The 26,605-nt window shown below is 38.2% G+C and overlaps 1 protein-coding gene across 3 annotated transcripts in view; it reads left to right on the top strand.

The window, feature by feature from the left end:
• Window positions 1–26,605, top strand: part of nup214 (nucleoporin 214) — a 122,568-nt gene that overhangs the window by 55,946 nt on the left and 40,017 nt on the right. For all 3 annotated transcript variants that reach the window (XM_028793027.2, XM_051932280.1, XM_028793029.2), the window contains exons 23-26: window positions 4,218–4,376; window positions 7,516–7,624; window positions 22,669–22,735; window positions 23,936–24,023. In XM_028793027.2, the coding sequence (XP_028648860.1) occupies window positions 4,218–4,376; window positions 7,516–7,624; window positions 22,669–22,735; window positions 23,936–24,023 (423 nt within the window). The remainder of the gene's footprint in view (window positions 1–4,217; window positions 4,377–7,515; window positions 7,625–22,668; window positions 22,736–23,935; window positions 24,024–26,605) is intronic.

Here is a 26,605-nt window from a genome sequence, read left to right as displayed (position 1 = left end):
TGTACCAAACTGTAGATTTGGCCACTCGTAATATTGGAACAATTTCTCGGATGGGTTTTTTCTGTTTTCACAGCTTAAGGATGGCTTCTTTGACCGCATGTTGTCTGTTCACAGCAAAATCTTCCACATGCAAGCACCACACCTCAAATCAACTCCAGGCCTTTTATCTGCTTAATTGATAATGACATAACGACGGACTTGACCACACCTGCCCATGAAATAGCCTTCTGAGTCAATTGTCCAATTACTTTTGAGCCCCTGATATGAAGGGATTGTGTTACAAAAATGCTTTAGTTGCCTCACATTTTTATGCAATCGTTTTGTTCACCCCACTGAATTAAAGCTGAAAGTCTGCACTTCAACTGCATCTGAGTTGTTTCATTTAAAATTCATTGTGGTAATGTACAGAACCAAAATTAGAAAAAAGTTGTCTCTGTCCAAATATTTATGGACCTAACTGTATGTTTTGTACCTAATACTTGTATGCAAAAAGCATACTCAAGTTATTGTGTTTACATACACACACACAGAGACAGACACAAAAACGTAATTCCAAAAATGATATTTTCAGACTCTGGGAGATCTAAAACATGAAGATTAATCAAAATCTCAAAATGGAACTTTTGGAGGATTGCAATACTTACCCTGTACGAGAAAGTCATGGAGGTCTAAAACGTTGAGATTCATCAAAATCTCAACATCGAATCTTTGGATGATTAGAATACTTTTCCTATAAGAGAAAGTAAATAGCAGAGGCACAGAAGGTATCTTAAGGTTAGGTTTTGCTTCAGGCAGAAAGTACATTTATGACATAATTTTTTATTTAAAATTGTGAAAATGAATATCTGGTGTGTTTTGCAGAAAAGAGTGTGGTATGATGGTTAAGGCCTTGAACCAGAAGGCTGTCTGTTCAGTTTCCACTTCTCACTCGCCTTGTGATCCTTTGCACTCACGTAGCCCATCTATGTTTCAGTTGTAGAAAATCTTTATAAGTAATTGGTCTCCTCATCTTATAAGTCACTTGGCATAAGGTGGCAGTTAAATGTGAAATTACTATAAATAGTAATAAAACCTACTTAAGAATCATCCATGTTTGTTCTGTAATAAACTAGGTGTATGAAAATGGTGCTTATAAAAGAAATAGTGACATTGAAGCAAAATTCAATACAAATCATAACTCCACTGACAGGATCATGTAAAAAGAAATATCCAGTTCAAAAAATTAGTGTATGGAATGGTTTGTTTCCATTTTAGACCACGGTTTTCTTCACAAAGAGAGATTGGTGATGCTCAGCCACCCATCCAATGAAACAAATTATGCTATTGGTGCATTATAGATCTATGTATTAACTCCTAAAGTTTAGCATCATCTCAAAGTAAGCAAAGTTTTGAAACATCACACATGCAAGAGCAGTGTACCTCCCCAGCAGTGTTATACAGAAACTATTATTTACTGTAGAAGAATATAATAAAATTAAAGTCTTTCATAATTGATATGGTTTTACAAATTTGTCAATGGTTATACTAGCTATAGATGTGCTGTTGTCTTTCTGTTTTCCCAAGTTACTGCTCTGTCTTTCAACAGGTCCTGTAAAGGTAACTAAATGCTTTTGGTTGCAGGACTGGAGTTTATGGTTTTTTACGTTGTTATTGGGTGTTTTTACCTATTTCTTACGAAGTCTGAAATTTCCATACACCGTTCCTGTAAAGTCTGTATCATGTGATAAGGAAACTCTGCTTCAGACCCGGTCAATTCATTAGGTGACATAAGCGGCCTCCCTGGGAACAGGGCCATCTGAGGGTTGGTATTTATGAAAGAAAAAGTGGGCATGCTCTATAACGCTTGTGTGCTCCAGACCCCAAGGGGGACCAACAGGTTATCGAAGTGTACCAACACCAGCTACCTTCTATAGACAACGAGGGGCGATGTCCATCCACCAAACGTAGGGTTCCAAATGGGTTTTGATTGGCACTGCTGTGCTTTTGCATTTTGAAGCAAGCAGAGGATCTCAACAAGCATTTTTCCACACTTATGTGTTCTTTCAACTACTGTAGAAAGATAATTCTCCGCTCCCACCCGCCCACCATCATTTGAACTAGTTATAGTTGGCAGTAATTTTAACCTCCCCTTAGAACTGAATCTTTAAGAATTGTCCAAACATAGGCTTCTCAAAAGGTTGGGTGATGTGCCATGACTTACCATGTTTAATGCAAAATAGGAATATTGTGTAATGTCAAAAGGGTGAATCAATGAACTTCTGCTCTTTACTCTGCTAGGCGGCTTGTTTCTGATGTAGAGTGAGTAGTTTAAATTATCACACTAAAAAAGAAAAAAAAAATGTAGCATTACTAAAAACTGCGCAGTGAAGAGCAGCAAAATGTCCATCTGGACTGTATGGCACCTTTCCGTGGCTAACATTATCTCAAAGTGCTTTACAAGTTCACAATTAAAGCAGAATTATTCACGTGTATTTTTTATGTTTAGAGCACAGGCCAAGTCATCTGACACAGAGTCTAACTTCTTAATCATTAAACCACACAACATTCACAAAATAACAGGGTCCGAGTGCTTATACAGATTTAAAAAATCTAATTCAGCAAAATAACAGTGCATGACCATACATCATTCTCATACCTAAGGGCACAGATCTATAGACCATTAGAGAAAGACCCATAAAATGTGGTTAAAACTAAATGAATGTCAACAGTCCTTTGGAGCAGACAATGTGAGAACTTGACTGAACAAGTGTCGTACATGGCTGGGGGTCAGACCCGGCTGGGACGCCTGGAGGGACCAAGAGGTGGCATATTTGTCCTCCGGGCCATGAGGGGGCAACCGCCGTGGAGCAGAAGAGGGCCACGGAAGGGGAGCAGGGAGGCTCAAGTCCGTGGAGGCTCGTATCCACCGCTAGGGGGCGCCCCGAGCCTCATGGAGCCCGGGGCTTATTTACTTGCGCCACGCCAATGGACGTTGATCCTTCCAGGGTCACCCGGAGTGCTTCTGGGTGCTCTCCCGACGCTTCCGCCACACCAGGACGTGACGTCAGGTAGAGCACCTAGAGCTCATCCGGGTGAGGATAAATGGGGCCGCCTCCCTCCTATCAATGAGCTGGAGTCGGAAGCAGGAGCAGGACGAAGCTCCTGGAGAGAGAGGACAGGTGGCCCAGGGACGAGGAGAGAGAAGGCCCAGGAGAAGGGTGACTGGGGCTAGAGGCACTGTGTTGTTGTGCGGGACTGTGAGTTGTGTTGTGGGAAGACAAATAAACAAGAATTTGTATAAGGATGTGGTCTCCGGGCAAATATCACACAAGTAATTCTGTTCCTCCTTCTTTCAGGCATCCAACAATTTTTGTTGTTGTTGCTATTGTTTCAACATCATCATGCCCTATAAAGTCGTTATGCATGCAACACATTTTATAGGAGGCCCTTAGAATCTTAGAACTTCAATTCAAAGATTCAGTAAAAATGAAGTCTAACAAAGTCCTATCATATGCCGCATTCAGAATGTAATTAATCATAGCACTCTGCCGAGTCTTGTAGTTGAAGTTGAGAGTCCATGCAAGTCCAAGATGTCTGGATGCTATATTGGAACACTTTAACTGTTTGGCAACCAAACAAGTCTCTAAAACTTAAGTTACATTTGTTCTTTTGAGCAACAAGCTGTGTAAGCTTTTTGTTTTTAGGATTGAAAATAATTTGCTTCACTTTACTAATTTGTTTTAATAAACACTTGTTTATTAATTGCTGCCTGCAATATTTTTAAAAATCGTGAGATTATTGGTACTGAATAAAGTTATATTCAAAAAGTAGTAATGACTGTTTCAAACAGGACATATTTCTTTCAGCCCCTCAGAGCATTATCTTGGTAATCTGCCTTAACAGCAAGATGGAGCTTTGAAAATTGTGTAAACTATGAACATTGAAGTTATTCTAGCTATTAATAAATTGACACAGAATTTTATTTTCTTTGTTCTATTTTATGCTGAAAAGTATAAAACTGCTCTATACCACTTGTTCCTGATCCGTTTTAAAAGGCCTTAGCCTATGAAGGTCTACAGCTGACGTACTTCTGTTTATTGTATACACTTTTGTACACTCCCCCACAAAACTCCAGAAATGTATAGACCTCATTGAAATTAAACAATTAGTGACAAATGGTAAGTTACGTTACATTGTATTTTTAATTTAACAGTAATGTCTTTTCAATTTATTTACAGCTAAATCAATTGGAGCAGGAGGGGACAGCACTGCATTTGTATCCAAAACAGTTAAACATGGTGCCCCAACGTATGAGAAAAGCCCAGCTGTTACTGTATCCGCCCAGCAGGCTGCTGCAGCAGCAGCACTGAGAAGACAAATGGCCAATCAGGCAGCAGGTAGACATTAAGTAAAACTTGTGCCTATTTTTCACTATGATAGTCATTTCAGAAGATTATGGCTAAATGTCAATTGCTTGTTAAATCATGAAATTAATGTCAAGGTTTTTGTCTTTTATTGCTGATATTTACTTAGTGTTTCAAAGCAATTGCTATTTGTTTTTCTAATGATATGTATTCCGTATGACACACTTTCCAGCTGACTCTTTTGAAACACTTGACATATGGCACAAGTGTCCTTCTTTCTTTTATTTTCATTCTAAAGTGTTGTTAAAAACTCCTTGAAAGTGTTTTCAGTTTAGTTTTAGTAGTTTAACAGAGCATTGTTTGCTATAATTCAATATCTGTTTCACACTCTTAATTGTAAAAGTAAGACATTAAGATGTCATTCAAATGCCATTACCCATTTTTGTGAGGAATTGTCAGTTGTGCTGTCTGAGTTAAAATCATCAGTGTAGCAAAATCTTTTCTTCTTCTTCCTTGTTTATAACCGTGTGTTTAATTAGGTAATTTATTTAAGTTGGGTCGTCACAGTGGTAGTGCTACTGCCTCGCAATAAGGAGACTGGGGTTGGCATCCTGAGTCCGTCCTGAGTGGAGTTTTCACGTTCTCCTCATGTCTGTTTGAGTTTACTCCGAGTACTCCGGTTACCTCCCACAATCCAAAGACATGCCTGTTAGGTGGATTGACGATACTAAATTGGCCCTAGTGTGTTGTTGGGGTGTCTGTGTGTGTGCATTCGCCCGGCAATGAACTGACACGCTATCCAGGGTTTGTTCCTGCCTTGCACCCTATGCTAGCTGGAATATGCTCCAGCACCCATTCCCCCTAAATGCCAAGTTCAGGGCTAAACAGGTTAGAAATTGACTGACTGACATTTCAGTTAGCATAAATGTCTATGGGATTCCATAGGAATAAGTACATTTTTTTTTTCTCCTATTGCCAACTGTATTGTTTAACAAGAAACATAGTCTTCAGAGTCTGCACATCAGTCACACTCTGTTGTGTTTCATCTCTGACTTGCTCATTAAAGAAAATACATTTTTTCTGTTATTTTCAACAGATACAGTATGTTACAGTGGTATGATATTTTTTCCTACAGATACACTTCTTTAAAAGGTTCTCTTTTGCTTTAAAGCAATTATATTGAATGAACTAAATATTTATTATTTTAAACTCTGGAACCATGTGCTTTGTCACACTCCGTTCCTCTTTTTCTCTTGTGTTTTCTTGCTTTTGTGAGCCAAGCACATCAATACAATGGAATTTCCTGAAATGGTTTATTGCGCAAGATATTCTTTAAAAGCTGAAGAAAAGAAATGCAGTATCCTAACACTAACTTAAAATGCTATCATTTTTAATAAAATTTCTATCTGACACCCCCCCTCCAAATAACTAAAGTGGAATATAATAATGGCTAGAGCTAGAATGCAGGATGTGGTGCCAATCTATCGATTGTGTATACACACACACACACTCTCTCTCTCTCTCTCTCTGTGTCAGGCACGGCCCATTTGGAGTCGCTGTCTAAGCTATTGCAAATTTTCTGGGACATGGGCACAAAATCTGACAACCACATCTTTGCTGTTTAAATTAAAATCCTTCTAGATTGGAGCCATAAATTTGTACCTGCTGATATGGGTATTATGCTGACCAGTCATCGATAGATTTTCATGTATTTTAACAGTACTAGGGTGTTGTACCGTGTTAGCCATTATGAATGTAGAGAAAAGCCAAGCAAAATGACACCTTTTATTGGCTTACTAAAAAGATTGCAATATGCAACCTTTCGAGGCAACTCAGGCCCCTTCTTCAACAACAACAACAACAACATTTATTTATATAGCACATTTTCATACAAAAAGTAGCTCAAAGTGCTTTACATAATGAAGAAAAGAAGAATAAAAGACAAATAAGAAATTAAAATAAGACAACCTTAGTTAACATAAGAAGGAGTAAGGTCCGATGGCCAGAGTGGACAGAAAAAACAAAAAAAAACTCCAGAAGGCTGGAGAAAAAAATAAAATCTGTAGGGGTTCCAGGCCACGAGACCGCCCAGTCCCCTTTGGGCATTCTACCTAACATAAATGAAATAGTCCTCTTTGTAGTTAGGGTTCTCACGGAGTCACTTGATGCTGATGGTTATACAGACTTCTGGCTTTTAATCCATCCATCATTGTTGGAACATCATGGTGCTTTGGGTAGATGGTGGTGGCACAAGCCACCACCAATAGGACACCGGAAAAGGAAACAGAAGAGAGAGTAGGGGTTAGTACAGATTTTGAATGGTTATTATAATGAATTGGATATACAGAGTGTCAGGATTAAATTACAGTGAAGTTATGAGAAGGCCATGTTAAAGTAATGTGTTTTCAGTAGTTTTTTAAAGTGCTCCACTGTATTAGCCTGGCGAATTCCTACTGGCAGGCTATTCCAGATTTTAGGTGCATAACAGCAGAAGGCCGCCTCACCACTTCTTTTAAGTTTTGCTCTTGGAATTCTAAGGAGACACTCAGTTGAGGATCTGAGGTTGCGATTTGGAATATAAGGTGTCAGACATTCCGATATATAAGACGGGGCGAGATTATTTAAAGCTTTAAAAACCATAAGCAGAATTTTAAAGTCAATTCTGAATGACACAGGTAACCAGTGTAGTGACATCAAAACTGGAGAAATGTGTTCGGATTTTCTTTTCCTGGTAAGGATTCTAGCAGCTGCATTCTGCACTAACTGCAAACGATTGATGTCTTTTTTGGGTAGTCCTGAGAGGAGTGCATTACAGTAATCTAGTCGACTAAAGACAAACGCATGAACTAATTTCTCTGCATCTTTCGATGATATAAGAGGTCTAACTTTTGCTATGTTCCTTAGGTGAAAAAATGCTGTCCTAGTGATTTTATTAATATGCGATTTAAAATTCAGATTACAATCAACGGTTACCCCTAAGCTTTTTACCTCCGATTTGACTTTTAATCCTAATGCATCCAGTTTATTTCTAATAGCCTCACTGTATCCATTATTGCCAATCACTAAGATTTCGGTTTTTTCTTTATTTAATTTGAGAAAGTTACTATTCAGGCAAGATGTATTTTAACAGATATGTTAATTTAAGTCCTTTTATTGTTTTTTTGCATTTTAGCTGCCAATACTTCACTTACAGAGTCAACGCTGAAAAATGTTCCTCAAGTTGTGAATGTCAAGGAGCTTAAAGAAAAAGGATCATCTTTAATTATGCCACCCCTTCAAAGGTTGGTAAATCTTTTTTGGTGGTGTAACCAGTAGGGGGTAATTAACAAAGCTGAGGGACACTCTTGTTGTTGCACAAAAAAAAGTAAGTTACACAATCTGACGTGCCTCTGGTTGAGGAAGGTCTTAATGTACCTAAGCATTAGAATTCTCTGCTTGTAATTTCCAGCTTCTTAAGTTTACATCCCAGTCATGCTATCTTAGGGTGCATACTCATTGGGTGTGGGGGCAACACCTGATTAATCAGCAGCGGCAACTGAGGAAAGCTAGCAGTCAGAACTGCAGCTTGTTAAGCAGAGTTCTGTATTTGGCTCAGCGGTAGAACTAGTGGCTATTTTTCCAACTACCCTTTTTCAACTCCCACTGCTGAGAATGTAGTGGTATTGTAGTGAGAGGTCTTAGTAAGTTGTTTAATTCTGCCATCTGTCAATGGGAGGTCAAGGAAATTCTTAACCCATCACTTGTCAAGAAAATAAAAAAAAAAAAATCCTAAGTTGACATGGTACTACCTCTAAACATGTCTTATTGCTCACATTTGTCATTTAGGAAAGCAAACGGGGCATACTTTAGATCATTGTATTCTGTTAGTAGAATTACTGCTCTACTTTGTGTATTGACTTAGGCCAGGTTTATATTTCACGCGACGCGTGCTCCAGCAGACCGTACTGATACGCAAGCGTTATACTGTTTATACTTGCGCACGTACTTTATTTAAATATGGAAGATTCCACCAGGTGACAGTGCGAGATATCATCACAGTGAGAACAGCTTCGGCTTCTCTGTGTTGTGAATTGCCTGAAACATCCATTAAATTCCGAGGACACATTACCACAATCTCTCTGAAAATTATGTTTAATGATTAAATCCATCAATCCGGTGATGCGGCCATTCCTGCAAGCATCGGGCGCAAGACAGAAACAATACTTGGACGGGGCATCAGCTCATCGCAAGATGAACTCAAGCACACACATACTCTAGCATCATTTTAGCATCACCAAATCCCCAAACATTCATGTATTTGGAAAGAAACCGGAGCACACTGTGGAAACCCACCAGGGAATTATGCAGACTCCAGGCAGGGAACACCAGGGATGTGACTCTCTGCAACTCGGACTGTGCCACCACAACATGTGTAATCATTATCAGTATTCATTATTTAAATTAAGTTAGCGACTTATCTGTAAAGTGTAACATAAATACTATAATGCATTTCATCATGGAAATGGCATCAAGTATAAATCCTAAGGATTCTAAATTTGCAGAGAGATTGAGTATCATAAATGTAATGTATTCTGTGTGTGGTGATTGCTGCTGTCAAGTCAGGAGGAAGCCCCAGAAGCACGTAGCGATTAACAAGTGGGTTATTTTTTTAAGACGACGTTTATGATAGTCTACTTTAATGATAAAATAAAATACGAGGTTAAAGTGGATATTTCAAGATTAAAGTTGAAATTTCCGCTTTAATAACAAAATAGACCTTTTCACCATGCCCCTAATTTTTTTTCTCTGTGGCTCAAATACGCCACCATACATTCTGGTGCTTTTGTGATGGTGCACAAAAAAAAGACTGCACAGAAGATGGTATGTGAGACATTTAAAATGTATTGTGTTATTACGTTGGGAAATATGCGACACTAGAATATAAAAGCACCACAAATGCATTTGTATGTTGGCATTTTGCTTCACCACATCGAACCATTCATCAAATATCAAAGCGCGCACATCGATCCTGGATGATCCGCATAGTAACTTTCTGACACATGTAGATAGTAAACAGAGACTCTGACATCACACTCGAACTTTTATCACAACTTTTTGCTGGTCTGCAACTCGTGCACGCATCGCGTTAATTTCTGAGGAAGTGCTCAGAGGACGCGTTAAATGAAAGCTGGGAACGCTTGGCAGCCATGATGTGTACGCATTCTGAGCATAAAGTACAAACGAGCCCTTAGAGTGCTTACGGATAAAAACATCAAAAACAGTAACAGCAAAACATAAAACATGAGTTCTCCATATATGTGTGTGTTTGTGCATATGTTTGCATAAATATAAATGCATCTAATTCATAAATATAAAGTTCTATATCTGTTGTTTTGTTTAAGGGTTCCTCATGGTGTTAGGTCATTAAATAGTAAGGATACTTACCAATAGAGGGGAAGGCATTTTAAAAACATCGAGTTCATTTAGACCTTGAAGTAAATTCACCATTACAGGCTCACAGGCCACTGGTAAAAGTCTGTTTAAGGATGTATCACATTAGATGACTTTTCTAGCAATTTTCAGTCATTGCTAGAACACTGACTTAATCTGAGCCAGTCAGAGGCAGTTGGCTACGTGCGCCCATAAAGCGCGGTCTAATGTCTCATACCCAATGACTAAGACAAAATCAGATGGGTTTGGTCGAAGATGCAGGTGGTTTGTGTGGGAGAGTTGAGGACAAATGAGCATTCAGCTGGAAATACAATACAAACATTGCAACATGGAATAAGGACCATGTGGGTTTTGAACCCTATAAGTAGAAGAGAAGCTTGTCTGTCTGATGTATCATCTATTATCTACTAAAACAGAATGGGGGGGGGGACACAAAGGGCCAAGACTGTGGTTTTAAGCACTACAGCTATTACCCCTTCATACAGCACCAGCTCCATCAGGCTGGGTGTGGGCTACAGACTTCACAAACCGAACAGAACTTCGCCTGTCTGATGCCTTGTATTTTAAATACCATAACAGAATAGAAAAAAATTGAAGTGCAGAGATTGCTGCTGAAATTAATGCAGCTTGTTAGTGCTGGCTCGATCAGGCAGCACACTATTGGCTATCAGAAAAAGGGGCGGGCACGACTGTGCTGGAAGAATGGCACTTTGTCGGTAAATGTTTCATGGGCTACAATTTTCAGATGGCATGGTGCAGCAATGAGATCAGAAACTGCAAACAGAAAATCTGACATACCCAATGATAAGAAGTCATGTAATGTGACATTGGCTTAAGCAGACATAGGTCAGCTAGCGATATATTCTGTAATATACTAATAATGCATGGTAGGACCTAAAATTACAGTGAAACTACTCAATGTTCAGACTCAATTTTCTGAAGTAATTGATACCATTTCTGCAGTCTGTATCCCAACGACAGGTAGAGTAGTAACGGTCAACTTAACTGCAGCTTGAACACAGGGATAATTGAATGGTTTAAATTTAAAGACACAAATAAAAAATGAAATGATAGAAATAACAGCAAAATATGCAGAAAAAGGCAATCTGCAGTAGAGGAAAGACAATAGGTGCTGGGATCATGCCCAAAAGGGGCTGTTTGTATCCTCTCCCTTCATCCTGCTTGTAAGTGTCATCTGGATATCCTTATCCATTTTTTACAAAAATCTTTTCTGACTTTTTTTTTTTTTTTTTTTTTGAATGTCAGAGGAAGAACAGCTGAATAAACTAGTGTGTTGTCAGTGCAGTACAGAAAAATAGTTTTGTGGTTTGCTTAAAGAAGTATTATTACTATTACTACTACTACTGTTCTTTACATATAAACAGATTACTTGTAGTTATAACCATGAAAGGAATAAGCATAGGTTTACTTTTTTTTGTTTTTTTTGGCCATCAATCATTTCTTACGATCAACACGTTTATTTAAACTTTATCTTGTATTTGTTGGGTAATTTCCAGGGAATTTTGTCACGTACTGCATGTCTAATCTTTGGCATGGTGGGGAACCTTTTGCAAGGTTCTTTCTGAATAAGAAAGATTAGTCCATTCCCCAGACTGTATAGGCTGAGAAATAGGAAGGCTTCTCCTTTGGAAGGTAGTGTAGATTATTATATAATGGGATTTTCTGCCTTTCATTTAACTTCATGTTCCACATCTCGGAATATGAGAGTAGAAGCAGATTTGTGATTTATTATGTACAGCCAAGAACCTAAAAAACCACTTGTATTTCTGCTGTAATAATCAGGATAAAGGTGTGAATAATAAGAACAGAAAAGTCTCAGCAGCCTTAATGGAATATTACCAACTGCGTTATGTTTCCCATAAAGTGATGCTTCTGGGAAATCAAAAATAAAAAGGCAAAATGGAGAAGTGCCCTTAAGGCTAAATAAAAAGAGGAAGAGACCAGCAGCGAAGGGTCTTCAGGGGACACATTGATAAACTACAGTGCATAGAATTTTAAGTATGGGATAGGAAACTGTCAACACTGTAGAAACAGCTGACATAACCACATCTGGAGCTTAGCATTTAGCCCTGTAGACCTCTTCTCCTTTTGGATGTAGTGGGAATGACAACAGTTTAGAGGTCAATATAAACCCAAACCTATAAAAAATACAAAATATCTTTTCAAGTATTCTCTTGTGACAAGTGGAAAAGGGGGTATGGGTTAAATCTTGGAATTTTCCAAGTATAGTGTCTATGAGGAATTAAATTCCAGAGGGGGATGGTTGTCATCTTCTCAAGAAAAGATGTGTGAGAAATAAATGGCACCAAGGAGAATATGAAATAAATGATTTTTTTTCACAGGAAGGCATGGTATATAATTACTAGAGCTAAATGCCTCCTAATAAAAGTGTAAAATGTTCAGTTATTGATTGCTTGTCAAAATTCATGTACTACATTTAAGGAAGAGACTAAGTATTACTTCCATTTGTGGTACAGTGCTTGACAGGCTTTGTATTACATTCTTGTATGTAGAAATCTGTAAGAAAATCATCAGGATTTTTTGATGGTACTCACTTTGATGTTACAAACCCACAAAGAAAGCGGTCATATGATAAGGAGCACCTGTTTGTGCAAATTATAAAGTATTATCATTATGTTCCAGTATTTATAGTGGTATTTTGTTCCATTTCTAAGATAAATTCACCTGAACATCTAAATTATTTCTGCCCTTATCAGCCCAACTCAGACAATATATACTCAATATTTTCAGTAGAGCTGCTGATTAAATTCCGTTAATTCCTGAGATTAACTTGTAAAAAATTTCTGCAATTTTTTTTTTTTTTTTTTACGCAACCCCTAAATGCATTAGTTTAGTACAGTTAATTTCACACGTAATGAAGCAGCACCAAATGGATTCAAGTTGGTTAATAGTAGTAGCAAATCACAGGTGCTGGATTGTTTCCTATGATGTTTCTTGATGATCTTCATCTTCACATACAAGTCAAGTTGCCACCTGCTACTTCTAATCCCATACTGGAACATAAAATGCTACATGTTGTATTGAATCAATAAGGGATGCGATCCATTCCATATTTGTGTGCGCATTGTTTTATATGTACACTAGATCTTCAAAGTGCAGAGAATAACATGAGAGTAATTAAAATCAAACTAGTGAACGAGTTTCATTTTCATAGATATTACCACTTACATATCCTCAGCTTATCTTCTTGGTTAGAAAGTGAAAAATGGAGAGTGCAATGTGTCGGAACAGTCACTGTAGATGGCATGTCCCTGTCCTGTAGTCCTAGGCAGCTAAGACGCACGCTCGTGGGTACACTGGTGTCGGTTCATTCATTTTTAATTCAGTTGAGTTTTTTTTTTCCTTATAAAGCATACTTCCATTTGTAAACCCCAGGATATATTATAAATGCAATATAGTTTCATTGAGATACACACATGATGTTGAACACTGATTTGTACAGAAAAAGGGAGATTTATATACACACCTATCAGCCACAACATTAAAACCACTGACAGGTGGAATATAAATAAAATAAATACATTTAATTCTCATTGCAATGGCACCTATCAAGGGGTAGGATATAGTAGGCAGCAAGTGAACAGCCAGTTTTTGAAGGTGATATAAAGCAGGAAAAAAATGGGCAAACATGAAGATTTGAGGGACTTTGACAAGGGCCATATTGTGATGGCTAGGTGACTGGGTCACAGCATCTATAAAAGTGGTCCAGGGAAGGACAATCAGTAAATCGGCAACAGTGTATTGGGTGCCCAAGGCTCATTGATTTGTGTGGGAAGTGAAGACAAGCCCATCTGATCTGATCCCACAGAAGACCTTGTGGAACAAGCCCCGGACACAGACAGGCAGACATGGTAAATTCACCAAGCACACGTTTATTTACAACTATTATGTACAAGTCTATGAAGCACAACCCAGTGCCGCAGCACCAATCACCCTCTGTCCAGGCCCTCTACACAAATGCCTTTCACTTTCTTCAGGCCGCCTCCTTGCCTCTCCTCCCAGACCTCGTCCTTCTCCTCACCCGACTCCAGCCCTGAATGAAGGAAGGCAGCCCCTTTTATAGTACCCCGGATGTGCTCCAGGTGTGTTCCGGCAATCTTCCACCAACACGCCCCAGTGTGGTGGAAGTGCCGGCTGCATCCCCGGAACCACTCCGGGTGTCCCTACTCCTCTTCCCCCCAGCACTTCCTGGTGGGGCGGAAGTGCTGAGGTCCAGGGCTCTCCAGGCATTGAGGTGACCACGGCCCCCTACAGGGTCGAGCTTCAAAGTTCTGTACCCGTGGTCCCCATAGCAACCAGGGTGATCGCCCCCACGTGGTCTGAGGTGGGTGTAAGCCCTCTTCCAGTCCACCGGGGCGTCCCGGCCGGGTCACCCCCCAAGCCACCTGCGACAACCTCATTCATGCTGGCCATGAGGGAAAGGTGTCAGAACACAAGTTGCATTGTAACCGGTTGGAGTGCCCATGCTAACCCCTGTCTCCTGTTGAAAGCGCTAACAATGGGCCTGTGAGCATCACAACTGGACCATGAGGCAATGGAAGAAGGTGGCCTGGTCTGATGAATCACATTTTCTTTTAGATCATGTGGACAGCCGGTCGTGTGAGTGGTTTACTTGGTAAAGAGATGGTAGCTGGATGCACTATAGGAAGAAAGCAAGCCAGCAGAAATCTGGGCAGTGTTCTGCTGGGAAACCTGGGGTCCTGGCCTTCATGTGGACATTGTTTTGACACATACCACCTACCTAATGATTGTTGCAGACCATGTACACTCATTCACGGCAGCAGTATTTCCTGATGGCAGTAGCCTCTTTCAGCAGTTTAATGCACTCTGCCACACTGTGAAACTTCTTCAGGAATAGTTTGAGGAGATTCTGTAGGATGTGCTGGAAAAACAATTCCAATCCGTGGAAGCCCCTCCTTGAAACATACAGGACTTAAAAGAATCTGCTGTTAATGTCTTGGTGCCAAACACTGCAGGACACTTTCAGAGGTCTTGTGAAGTCCATGCCTGGACAGGTCAGACTTTACAATGTTAGGCAGGTGCTTTTAATGTTGTGGCTAATCAGTGTGTGTGTGTTTTTAGTGGGCTCACCTCAGTTAGCTGCAGTGTACGTTGGTGTGTATATGTCAAACAATGATTTAGACTAATTGATTAGATTAAAGTGTCTTTGGTTTTTCATATAAGTAATTTCTTTATAGCCTCCAAAATAAAAAGTGTGTTTATGTATATACGTGTACACGGTACACTCGTACGCACTCACTTTAGTAGCTATGCCTAATTTTGCAAAAATGGCCATAACACAATATCTACTATATGCAAAATTGTTTAAAAGGTTTAGCCCAGGGTGTTTACAGTGTTTATTTGTGGGCTCTTAAAATATGAAGGAACTGTATAATGATATCAAAGACAAAATTACTTCCAAAAATAAAAGGATTGAATATTTATACAAAGAGCATATTTCAATTTTTTTTTTGTAAAAAGTTTTATGTCAGAATAATATCACATTAAAAATTTGATTTTGAGTGCTTTGAAATACGAATATCACAGAGAACAAAGTTTCAGTGTAGCAATTGTTATTCAATAAAAATCATTACGCATACTGTGTTCACAAATTAAACATTTATAGTGTTTTGAATTATTCATTTATTTTTTTCCCCCCGTTTATCTGATTTTAAATTTTTTTTTTGTAGATAACGTATTGGCAGTAGGTCTTACAGATCATAGGTTGGTTGCTCTTAGCTTGTTTTTTTTTATTATTTTTTCCTTTCTTGCACCATTAAAAGTGGTAGGATAGCAAGTGACATTGTTACTAAAAATATATGTTTTAATTAACAACATATCAGCACAGTCTATTTTAGAGCCACAGTTAGATTAGCACCTTTATCTTCCTTTATTTTTCTTGTGTATGAAATGACTCTGGCTGGTGGCGCTGTATTTCTGCTTTAGAAACCAAGTATTTGTTTTAGAAAGGCATATATTACAGCTGTACATCACAATGCCATCTCTTTTCACCTTGAAGATTCTCCTTTTCATTGTTAATTTGCACTGTAGTTGATTCTCCTTTTCATTGTTAATTTTCACTGTAGTTACCAAAAAAAAAACTCTTAAGAGATATAAACATTGTAATACTCCTGTCAGCAGTAGCAGTGGCATTTAATAAATCTGACCTTGCTTCTGTTCTGCACACAAAGCACATTGATTTTTCTGAACTCCTGTGTCATTTAACAATGTGTCAGTGTCTTTATCTGTTTTAATGTTTTCTCCACTTTATTTTGGAACTAGTAATAGCAAGTATGTAATAATCCTATATACTGTGCCGTAAATGGTATAGTGTTGTCAATCCGTATACCATAGTTATGTAATTTCTATCCCATATTCTTTCTCGGGCAGCTGCTTATTGATCTTTTTTGCATCTGTGGAAAGATGGCTACATGTGCTAGTCATACTGATTCTGCATTTGCAGGAGAAAGGAAAGATGGAATTTGAAAAATGGCATGGAAGAAGCTGCAGAGGTTGATTAGCATAAGTAACAGATGTAGCTCCTCTTCAATATTTTAGCACATTTGCATAGCGTTCTAGTCAGCCACTTTGCTCCTCATTCTAATTTTTTTTTTTGGTGTCCTAGTGCTGAGATGCTTCCTTGTCTTAAATGTAGGATTTCTTTCTATACCATGAAAAATATTGTCTTCCCCAAGGTTAACAAAAAGTTTAGCTAAACTACATGCTGTCAATGTAAATAATGAGGTTGTATTTTTATATTAACGTCAGCTTGGCTTTCTAACATAGTGGAGTGACTGTTTTCCCCCACACTGTTTCTTCCATTACCATTATCTTTTAGGGAAGTAGCTTGACACCTATAATGCATAATAGGTTTTTGTAGCCTAATGCTTTGCCTCTTTTCACTTCTCAATATCTAAATTTTAAAACTGTTTAACTTTCAGTTTTACTTTTCCACAAAACAAAATCCCTCACGTAATAAAATGTATGGGTAGGTATCCCTGCTTTCTAATCCTATCCAATAAAATGAGTATGAAAAAGAAAACTGTCCATCAGAAAACTACCAACCAATTACTCTTAAACACCGAAAGGACTGTCATCTCTTGAATTATTCATAATTAAAAAAAACAGTTCATTCACTGGTTACCTAATTTAGAAAACTGTTTAACGGGAGTGTTTCTGCACATTACCTTAGAAGTGAGATACAAGAGAGAAACCGGGCCTTCACTGCACCCTTATGTAGGCTCACCTCCAAAAACAGTGGACTGGTGTTGTAGCAAAATGTTGTGAGGCTTATTTAAAGATGATTTTTTCCACCATTTTTGCAGATATTTTTCAAGATTACAGAGATATTTTTCCGGTAAATGCAGCCACTGCACCATCAAGTCTTAACAATTCAAACAAATGCACAAAACTAGCAGGAGACAGCTCAGAGTTCATGGGTACCAACAGCGATATGTTTGTACAGGCGTAACTATCAACATTTTTTCAGAGGTACATTGGGTGAATTGTGCCTTGCAGCCAAAAAATTCAGATAACGAGTATATATGCTACAGAAAACAAAGCGACATTATTGTATAAAATCAAAGAGGGATGACTATAAACATTGAAATACTCAGATTTTATTAGTAACTACTGCTGATCAGATCAAATCAAATCCCATCCAAATTATACATACAGTACAATATGTAGTGAAATGCTTAGTTGCGCTACTCTTAGGACTGTGCCTTGGGACGAAAAGGAACATTAACAATATGTAACTTTTTTAATTCAAATATGTAATAAGTAATAATAACTAAAATGTAATAACAGATGGAAATTGAAAAATGGCATGGAAGAAGCTGCAACTGTTGATTAGCATAAATAACCGATGTAGCTCATTCCAGGCAACCATTTTGCTCCTCATTCTTATTTGTGTCATAGTGCTGAGAAACTACCTTGCCTTAAATGTAGGATTTATAAAGGAACAATAACAATACATCTCAATATATAAAACCAGACAGACGTTGGATTTTATATGTCTGTCCGCTTTTCACGAGAGAACTACTTAACAGATTTAGATGGGGTTTTTTTTTCTAGAATTTGCTTGAACATTCTGGTTGATTTTTGCAACTTCTCTCATTGTGTTATTTATCATAGTTCGCTTGCGGTACCGATTTATTTGGGCAAATCTGAGAGACCCGCAGTGGGCCCTCCTCACTCATGCGCCAGCCTCAGGGCGTTCCGTACCTCAGCTTAGCTAGCAAACGAGAGAACTACTTAACAGATTTAGATCAGGTTTTTTTTCTATAATTTGCTTGAACATTCCGGTTGATTTTGCGACTTCTGTCATTGCACTATGTATCATGGTTCACTTGTGGTACCAAATTATTTGCACAAATCCAAGAAACACGCAGCGGGCTGAAAGGAGTGGGGGAGTAGGGCCTCCTCACTCACACGCCAGCCTCTGGGTGTACCTTACCTCCGCTTAGCTAGTGAATGAGAGAACTACTTAACGGATTTAGATGGAATTTTTTTCTATAACTTGCTTGAAAATTCCAGTTGATTTTGCATCTTCTCTTGTTAGGCTAAGTTTCTTAGTTCTTAGGCTGTGGGCTGAGGTGAGGGGGAAGTGTGATGTCAGGACCTCCTCCCTGTCCTGTTTCACTACTATGCAGGCAGAGCTGCGGGGGATGACTAATAAGTTTAAAATTCAAAAATCATTAACTCTTTGAGGGCTGAATATTTTTTTTTAAAAAAAAAGCAGTTTCTGAAAAGCAATGGCTTCACACAGAAATCAACATGAAACGTCTGTTGCTTCATGCTGTGGCTGCCAGTTTGCCAAGAATATGCGGCAGGCTTGCAACCAGGCTGTCTTTGCGTGGCTGGGACACGGTCGCAGTGCATTGCAATCTGGTTTCTACCTCTAATCATTGTTAAGTGGCAGTCTTCCCTGGTGAACATTGTCAGTACAACGATTAGCTAGGGACCAGTCAGCTGAAGCTGGAACCTCACATTCGTTTTCAATCACTTTTATCAAATTCTGAGTTTGACAAGTCATAGTCCAGTTCAGAGATAATAGGCAAAACGTCATCCACGGAGTATTTTGCTCGACTCATTCGCTTTGATCTCTCGCCAGATGTCAGTGCCATTTTTGCCATTGTTTGTGCCTTGCTACTCATGCGAGCCAATGAATCTGACTTTCCTTCTAGCAACGAGAGTCCAACTAAAACATAACGGTTGGTTTTGTCACAGTTTACAGTCGATTACCATCGTCAACTCCTCCTTTTGACAAAAGTCGACATCAGCCCTGAAAGAATTAATAGAATTATACATATGTAATAAATAATAACTAACAATAAATAATAATAATGAGTAGATAGGTAGATAGGTGGCTTAATTTTAATAACCTAATCCTAATGTGAGAAAGTTAACAATAGGACATCCTGCATTTCTAGACACTTTCCTTATTTAACATGCGAAACTACTGTTGGGGGGGAAAAACTCCTCTTCAATCTCTCTGGACTGGACATTAGGCAGTGGTGCCATTTACTTGACTGCAGCCCTGAAAAAGGGGCTAGTTTAATCTTAATGATATTTGGTTCTTGTTCTTAGTATAAGTACCAAGTTTTGCTGATTTTACAGTTTTATTTTTCTTTCTGAATCAAAATTTTGAATTGTATCAAATTTTGCTGCTTTTACAATTTTTAAATTCCCACAATTTAATTACTTTGTAGAAAAATTGAGAAGTTTTGTAGCAGTTCAAAAACATCATGGATAGGCTCAGATTTTTTGTTTCTTTATGATCATCCAGACATGAAGCTGCTTTTCAGTACTTTTCCTTGTGTGCACCCTGTGTTCAGCAATAAATTCAAGTTTATTTAAAAGTCGGCATGTTTAATATGTCGTTTGCACATAGTGACTGGTGACCCTAAATAGTGTTACAAAGGAAACTATTTTAATGACATCGATAAACTTATCTCCACTTTGTGGGGTGTGGGAATTTTCCAACACTATCTCGGCAAAACAAGATAGAGCAACTGAGACAGGCTTCCATATAAGGAGGCTTCTTCAGGCCATGTAGATAACCCCCCCCAAAGTCCTGTACAGTCCAGCAGAGACAAGGGGGTTTTCAGTTACATCAATTAGATTTTTTTTCTTGTACAGTCCAGTTCAGTATTGTAAGCAGAAACACTATTTTTGTTTTTCATAGGTTTGTCACTTTTTTTTGGTTTACTGTGCTGTGTCCAAAGTTATGGTTATGTCTACACATGGCTTGCTTTTTTATGAAAGAGAAATGAGTACATTAGAGGGTCAGCTCAAGTTGGATGGTTGGGAGACACAGTCAGAGAGGCGAGATTGCGTTGGTTTGGACATTTGCAGAGAAGAGATGCTGGGTATATTGGGAGAAGGATGCTAAGGATAGAGCTGCCAGGGAAAAGGGAAAGAGGAAGGCATAAGAGAAGGTTTATGGGTGTGGTGAGAGAGGACAAGTAGGTGATGGGTGTAACAGAGCAAGATGCAGAGGACAGAAAGATATGGAAGAAGATGATCCGCTGTGGCAACTCCTAAGGGGAGCAGCTGAAAGAAGAACAAGAATTTTGTTTACCTTCTATGGTAGTGTGAAAAAACTAAGAAACCCCCAAGTGGTGGACCAGACCAGATCAGTTTACAGACATCTATTTTAGCAGAACATTGGCGAACATGGCAGCCAGGAAACTACCTTCACAAGTCCAAGAATCTCTTAACATGCTTCTGTGTCTCAGAGTAGCATGGAACCAATGCCTATCTGTGTAGAATAGATATTGATATATTTGTGTGACTACTAATTCTACTGATGCCTTTATCTTGCTATTCACACAAAGTGGAGTTATGTCTAGTGTAGGCCTATTAGCATGAAGATTCCCTAAGGTATTTTTAAATAACTGACTCTGACAATAATCGGCAAGCAGTGAACTGTGTGTGAATCATTTTAGAATTGGTTTGATTTTATATGCATACATTTAAAAGTAAGCAAAGTTCAAATTTGTTGTTGTATATTCAGAGTACAATGTATCATTTGCTGTCTTTACGTTTGAGGTTTTTTTTCCAAAGCATTTTGTTGAGTTTGAGGGTTTCTGTCTGCTGGTTACACTGTAGAGCAGCACAGTTGTTGTCTCACTGAACCAGTACCCTTTGCTTGAATTCCATTTGTGCACATTCTCGCATGTTTGTGTGGGTTTTTCTGTGAGTACTCTGGCCTTCTTCCCACATTGGAAAAACATAAATGTCAGGTGAACTGGCAACTTCGTGCAAGAGTAATTGTGGGTGTTTATGAGAGTATGCCTCCCATTGGAATGGCGCCTCTTTCAGGGTTGCTTTCCATCTTTTGCCCAATTCTTCTTATTCTAGCATCCTATGACCCTGAAGTGACTCAGTACATTGATAGTCAATGAGTAGATGGATGAATAATTAGGTGATATTTTAATATTGAAAATTGTAACTATTATCATAGTTAAAGGAGTTACATATAATAAAGATTGATTAACTGGTGAATACTGTTGCTCTTTTTAAGATGATAGATTGTCATAATACAATAGTACTGTCTGTTTTGTGTTTTTCTGATTATTTATTTATTGTTTTTGTATTTTATGCTTAATCCAATTCAGTTTTGCATGCTCCTGAGCTCAATCCTGGCAGCAATGGGCACAAAACAGAAAATAACCTTGCATAGAAAATGTTAAATAATGCTTTACTGATTTACCTCTCCAAAGGATAAAATTGCTTTAAAGAGAAATTATGTGTCTTGACTTTACATGCCAGTGATGAGATTCCTTTCCTAAAAAATAATTTTGGCTATTTGACTTCATGAAAACATCAACAAAATTGCAAAGCTAAGCATTTGTGGATGAGGTTTGTGCTAGATTACCTTTGGTAGCATTTATAACTGTCAGTTTGTAGGTGTAGGACTTAGAGCAGCATTTTATTTTATTTTTTAACCTATTGAAGGTCTTGAGCAGAGCCTTTTCAATTTAAGCAAAAGTAGATTAAGAGTGGACATGATCGTCAGTCAGTCATTATCCAACCCGCTATATCCTAACACAAGGTCATGGGGGTCTGCTGTAGCCAATCCCAGCCAATATAGGGCACAAGGCAGGAACAAATCCCGGGCAGGGCGCCAGCCCACCGCAGAGCACACACACCCACACACTAGGGACAATTTAGGATCGCCAATGCACCTTACCTGCATGTCTTTGGACTGTGGGAGGAAACCCACGCAGACACGGGGAGAACATGCGAACTCAGGTCTCCTAACTGCAAGGCAACAGTGCTATCACTGCGCCACCATGCCACCCTCTAGACATGATCGTAATGTTGAAAATTATAAAGGGAAATAGCACAGTGGAATGAAACTTACTTTATAATGAGTTCAAAAGGAACACGGGGACAACACAGTTAAGGTTAAACATTAGGAGGTTGTTCTTCACATAGAGAAACATGGACATGTGGAATAAATGACCTAGCAGTGTGGTAGACCATAACACTTTACAGACTTTCTAAACTTGATGTTATTTTGGAAGAATTAAGTGGATAGTGCTGGTGATCTTTGTTCGGCTGAATGACCTGTTCCCTTCCAGATTGTTCTAATGTCTTCATGTCGTAACCAGTTGGATTAAAGTTAGGATACTGACTAAAACCCTCGATAACATTTACATTTTATTTTGCACCACTCAATATAATACAGCTGTGTGTGCTGTCATGCTGTAAAGTGAACTTTTGTCATACTACTTTTGTAGTATGCAGGTCTTATTATAAACAAATAGCTCATTCCTCCATTTTATAAATGTGAGCATAAATGTCTTGTGTATTACACAATTGTTTTTTTTATATCTAACAGTATTGCTGCTCAAGGTTCTGCTGTTCCTGACATTCAGCAACTTCCAGCCACAACTACAGCTGTACAGGTAAATGCTAACTTTTTCCACTTTGAAATTGGTGCTGATTTCCTCGAGAGGAAGCAGCGTTATGTAAATGACAGGTACCTGGTTAACTGAGTTATCCACAGGACTTTAAGTAAGAAAGCACTAAGTAAGGAAGTGGAATTTAAATCGCCGTCATTTGTTCACATAAGCAAGCTGCACTGGTTCCATGTGACAAGGTAACACCTGCCAGGATATCAAGTAAAATGGTGGTTCCTAATGAAAACACAACTTGACTGAAGATCTCATACAAGAATCTGAGAACATTTACTTGCATATCCATAATCATTTAAATGGTGTGCAGTGCTTATGTTGCCTGTTTTTTACTTTCTCATATACGAAATATGAGGAAAGTATTGTGATCGTCCAAAGATTCAATGTCGAGATTTTGATGAATCGCTCCATTTTAGACCTTGTATACGAAGTATAGGAAAAATATTGGAATCCTCCAAAAATTCCATTAATCTCGACATTTTAGACCTCCGAGTCCAAAAATACCATTTTTGGAATTATGTCTGTGTGTGTGTGTGTGTGTGTGTGTGTGTGTGTGTGTGTGTGTGTGTGTGTGTGTGTGTAAACATGATAACTTGAGTTCGCTTTCACTTCGGTCAACCAAATTTTGCATACAAGTATTGGGTATAACGTAGACTTCTATCAACTTATGAGCTATTTCTGTTAACTGGAAGTGGTACTTTACCTTTTATTCATACAACTGCAGATTCCGATTTATTCAACTTTACTTTTATAATAATTGTTCAATATATTATTAATTTGATTTGATTTGTTGTTGCTGGTTATTTAATGTACATAATATAAAAATATAATCATTTTCTTGCAGTTTACTCCTCAAATATCCATCCTCATATCTGAGTATACAAGAAAGTTGAGGGAAGACCACTCCTGATTTTTTTTTTTTTAGGCAGGATCATGTTTTCAAAGTAATTAAATTTCCTAGACCAGAAAGAAATAGGATTACGCCGGTTGCATCTGTTCTTATTGCTTAATTGTCCTTGTTTTGGATATAGGTTCTATTTACACCAAGTTTTATATGTTTTGTAATGCTTGGATTCTGTTTTTATAGAATTGCTGTATTTACTTTAACACTGTTTTCAAACCAAACTTGAAGAGCCCAACTTACGTTAACAATTATATGTCATTTGTATATTTTATTGTTCTGCATAACAGGATCAGCCTTCTTTTCCCAGTGCATTGAAAGTTTCAGTGCCAGCCTCAAGTGGCTCCTTAATGGGTTCTCAGCCTGGATTTTTGTTTGGTAAGTACCTTTTGAAACACACATTTTAAACTGAACTGTACAGAAAAAATGTTTTGTAATTTGATGTTATACAAACCAATGACAGATCTCTGATTTTACTGTGAGATTCTGATCCATTTGGTTTAATTCCAATTTCTCAGTGACCTTGTGCTAAACAGTTTATTTGAGGATATTGCCAACATATACCCTCCTAAAACCTCTTTTCATTTCTATAAACTGTAACTGTACAGTCCTGATCTAGTTTTAGTTTGTGATCCATCCAATCACAGAGGGTCTGTCCTCAAAGTGTTTCAGTATATGGAATTGCTGTTTAGATTCCAAACAAATGCTGCTAATATTATTCAGTGTGGACTGGATCTTGGTGTAAAATCATTATTTATATCAAATATCCATTCTTGGAAGTATTGCAGATCCGAGTCAGTATAAAGAAGTAGCTTTTGAGCTGTCTCTTAAGATTTACAAACTTCCAAATCAAAATTTTAAAGACGGTGGCTGAATGAATACATTTTTGGAAACGTTATTTTAGTAGAACACATTTAAATGTGGTAACTTCATTTTCATCAGTGAAAGTGAATCCATGGAGTATAAGCAAACCATTGAGAGTCTGCATAGTGTACTGATGCTGATGTTTCCTGTCTCGCCTTGCTTGAGGCCCCAGTCCCACCACCCCCCACCTTTTCTTGGAGAGGAACATAGCCTCAAATTTAAAGATACTGCATTTAGATGTAAAAGGGAAGACATTATCATCCACAAACAGCAACAGCATCACCCACAGCCCTAATATTATGCTCTCCTGGTAAATGTCACGGACAGAAGTGGATAGAGGGCATGGTCACCTTGAACATATTTACTCTAATCCAAAGAATTCCAATCTAGTGGAATGAGCACATGAAATGTACAGTGCTTTATTCTGCATTAAATATTCCAAGATGCTTTGCAAGTATGGAGACATAGTACAATTCTTTAAGTTTATTCTCAACAATTCAGGCACAGACCACTAAGTGACATGGTCAGGGTCTGACCGTGAGTCAGAGGTGAGGACTGAACTGACAGACATGGCATAGGATGTTGTTAGAAATCTAATAACTGAAATAACCTTACCTGGAACAAGTATTGTAGACATTTTCTTCAGTCTCTAAAGCGATTATTACTCTTTCTGCCTTCCATACAAACTTGAAAAGGAGTTTTTGTTTTTTGTCAGTTGATATTTGTTGTCTTTGTTATATCTTAGTTGCATTATATCCTGTATCCTTTAAAATATTGGTCTTTCTAAAAAAGATACCATAGGGATTCTGGGTAAAGAAGTGAATCTACTCATTTTAGGTTTCCAGCACTATCCTGGAAAAGATGTATTGAATTTAGAAAGTACCGTTTTTACTACAAGTTTGTGCCTCCAAGGTCTTCCCAGCAACTCCCTAGCCACCAAAAACAGCTGTCTACAGAGTACTGATCATTTGATAGCACTGATACTCTCTTTACCCGAGCATCCAGATGATATGTCCTTAGATCTGAGGACCCATTCTTGAAATATATCATGCAACTTTTGTTCCATAATGGTTTGCAACCTGGTACATTTCTGTCCATCCTCTGATTTCAGACATAGTGTTTACTGTTGTCTGTCCAGAAATGTAAATTTAATGCAAATACTTCATTGCCATAAAAATGTGATTTGCTTGGGTTTTTATTTGGTAAGACTCCTTAAAATAAACCATTAAAGAAATCACGCAACCTAATCATCATTCTCCAGCAACCCACAATCAGTTTAGCAAAAACACACACTGTTACATTCATTCAGTTACAGTAGGCAGCTGTTAAGATCAATGCGTTAACTTCATGCATCCCACCAGCTTGAGGAAAATCACTATTATGAAATCTTTTAGTCCTGACCTTGTTTGATCTGAGCTGTTTACCAGACGGAAGAAGAGTGGACACGGGGGTGGGCAGGATGTAGTGTGGGTTAGAAAACGTCTTAGTGGCTGTACAGTTCAGTCTATTAAAGTAGAATGAGTCCACAGTGGTTAAATAGTGACCAGTGATTTCAGCAGTGGTGCCCACCAGTCTTCCTACCCATTTCCTTTCCTCAGTATAGAGAGAGAGATTTCTGTACCAAATTGTGATAGAAAAGTTATTATTTCCGGTGTCAGCCCAATCTTCTTTACATTTTTTTTTAGAACAGACCACCTTACTTAACCATAGCAAATGTATTGACCACCCACCGTTTTAAAATGCTGGAAATTGAAAAAATTGGAAGTGTCCAGGAGGTTGAGTTTCTTCACTACTTCAACAACCTAACAGTTAATCAGTAATAGTGAGAATGATCTATCACCTCGCTTAAAGTTCACCACAAATTCTGTTATAATGTTAATGTGGGATTCCACATCACATGATAGTGACAGCATTTTTCCAAATTAGGCTCCTTTAGGCAATATATTAATTTTGCCCATATTAGTGTTGAAGCTTCCGCAGGTGTTACCTTACTAAACATAATATACAGTGTCACTAAAATGTGAACTATACATTAAAAGATGTTAGGTGCATTGACTCAAATGGCAATTATAAATATCCTCACTGCAACTTGCAGT

The sequence above is a fragment of the Erpetoichthys calabaricus genome, chromosome 9 (assembly GCF_900747795.2).
Source record: "Erpetoichthys calabaricus chromosome 9, fErpCal1.3, whole genome shotgun sequence".
NCBI classification, from domain to species: Eukaryota; Metazoa; Chordata; class Cladistia; order Polypteriformes; family Polypteridae; genus Erpetoichthys; species Erpetoichthys calabaricus.
This window is presented reverse-complemented; position numbering and strand designations above follow the sequence as displayed.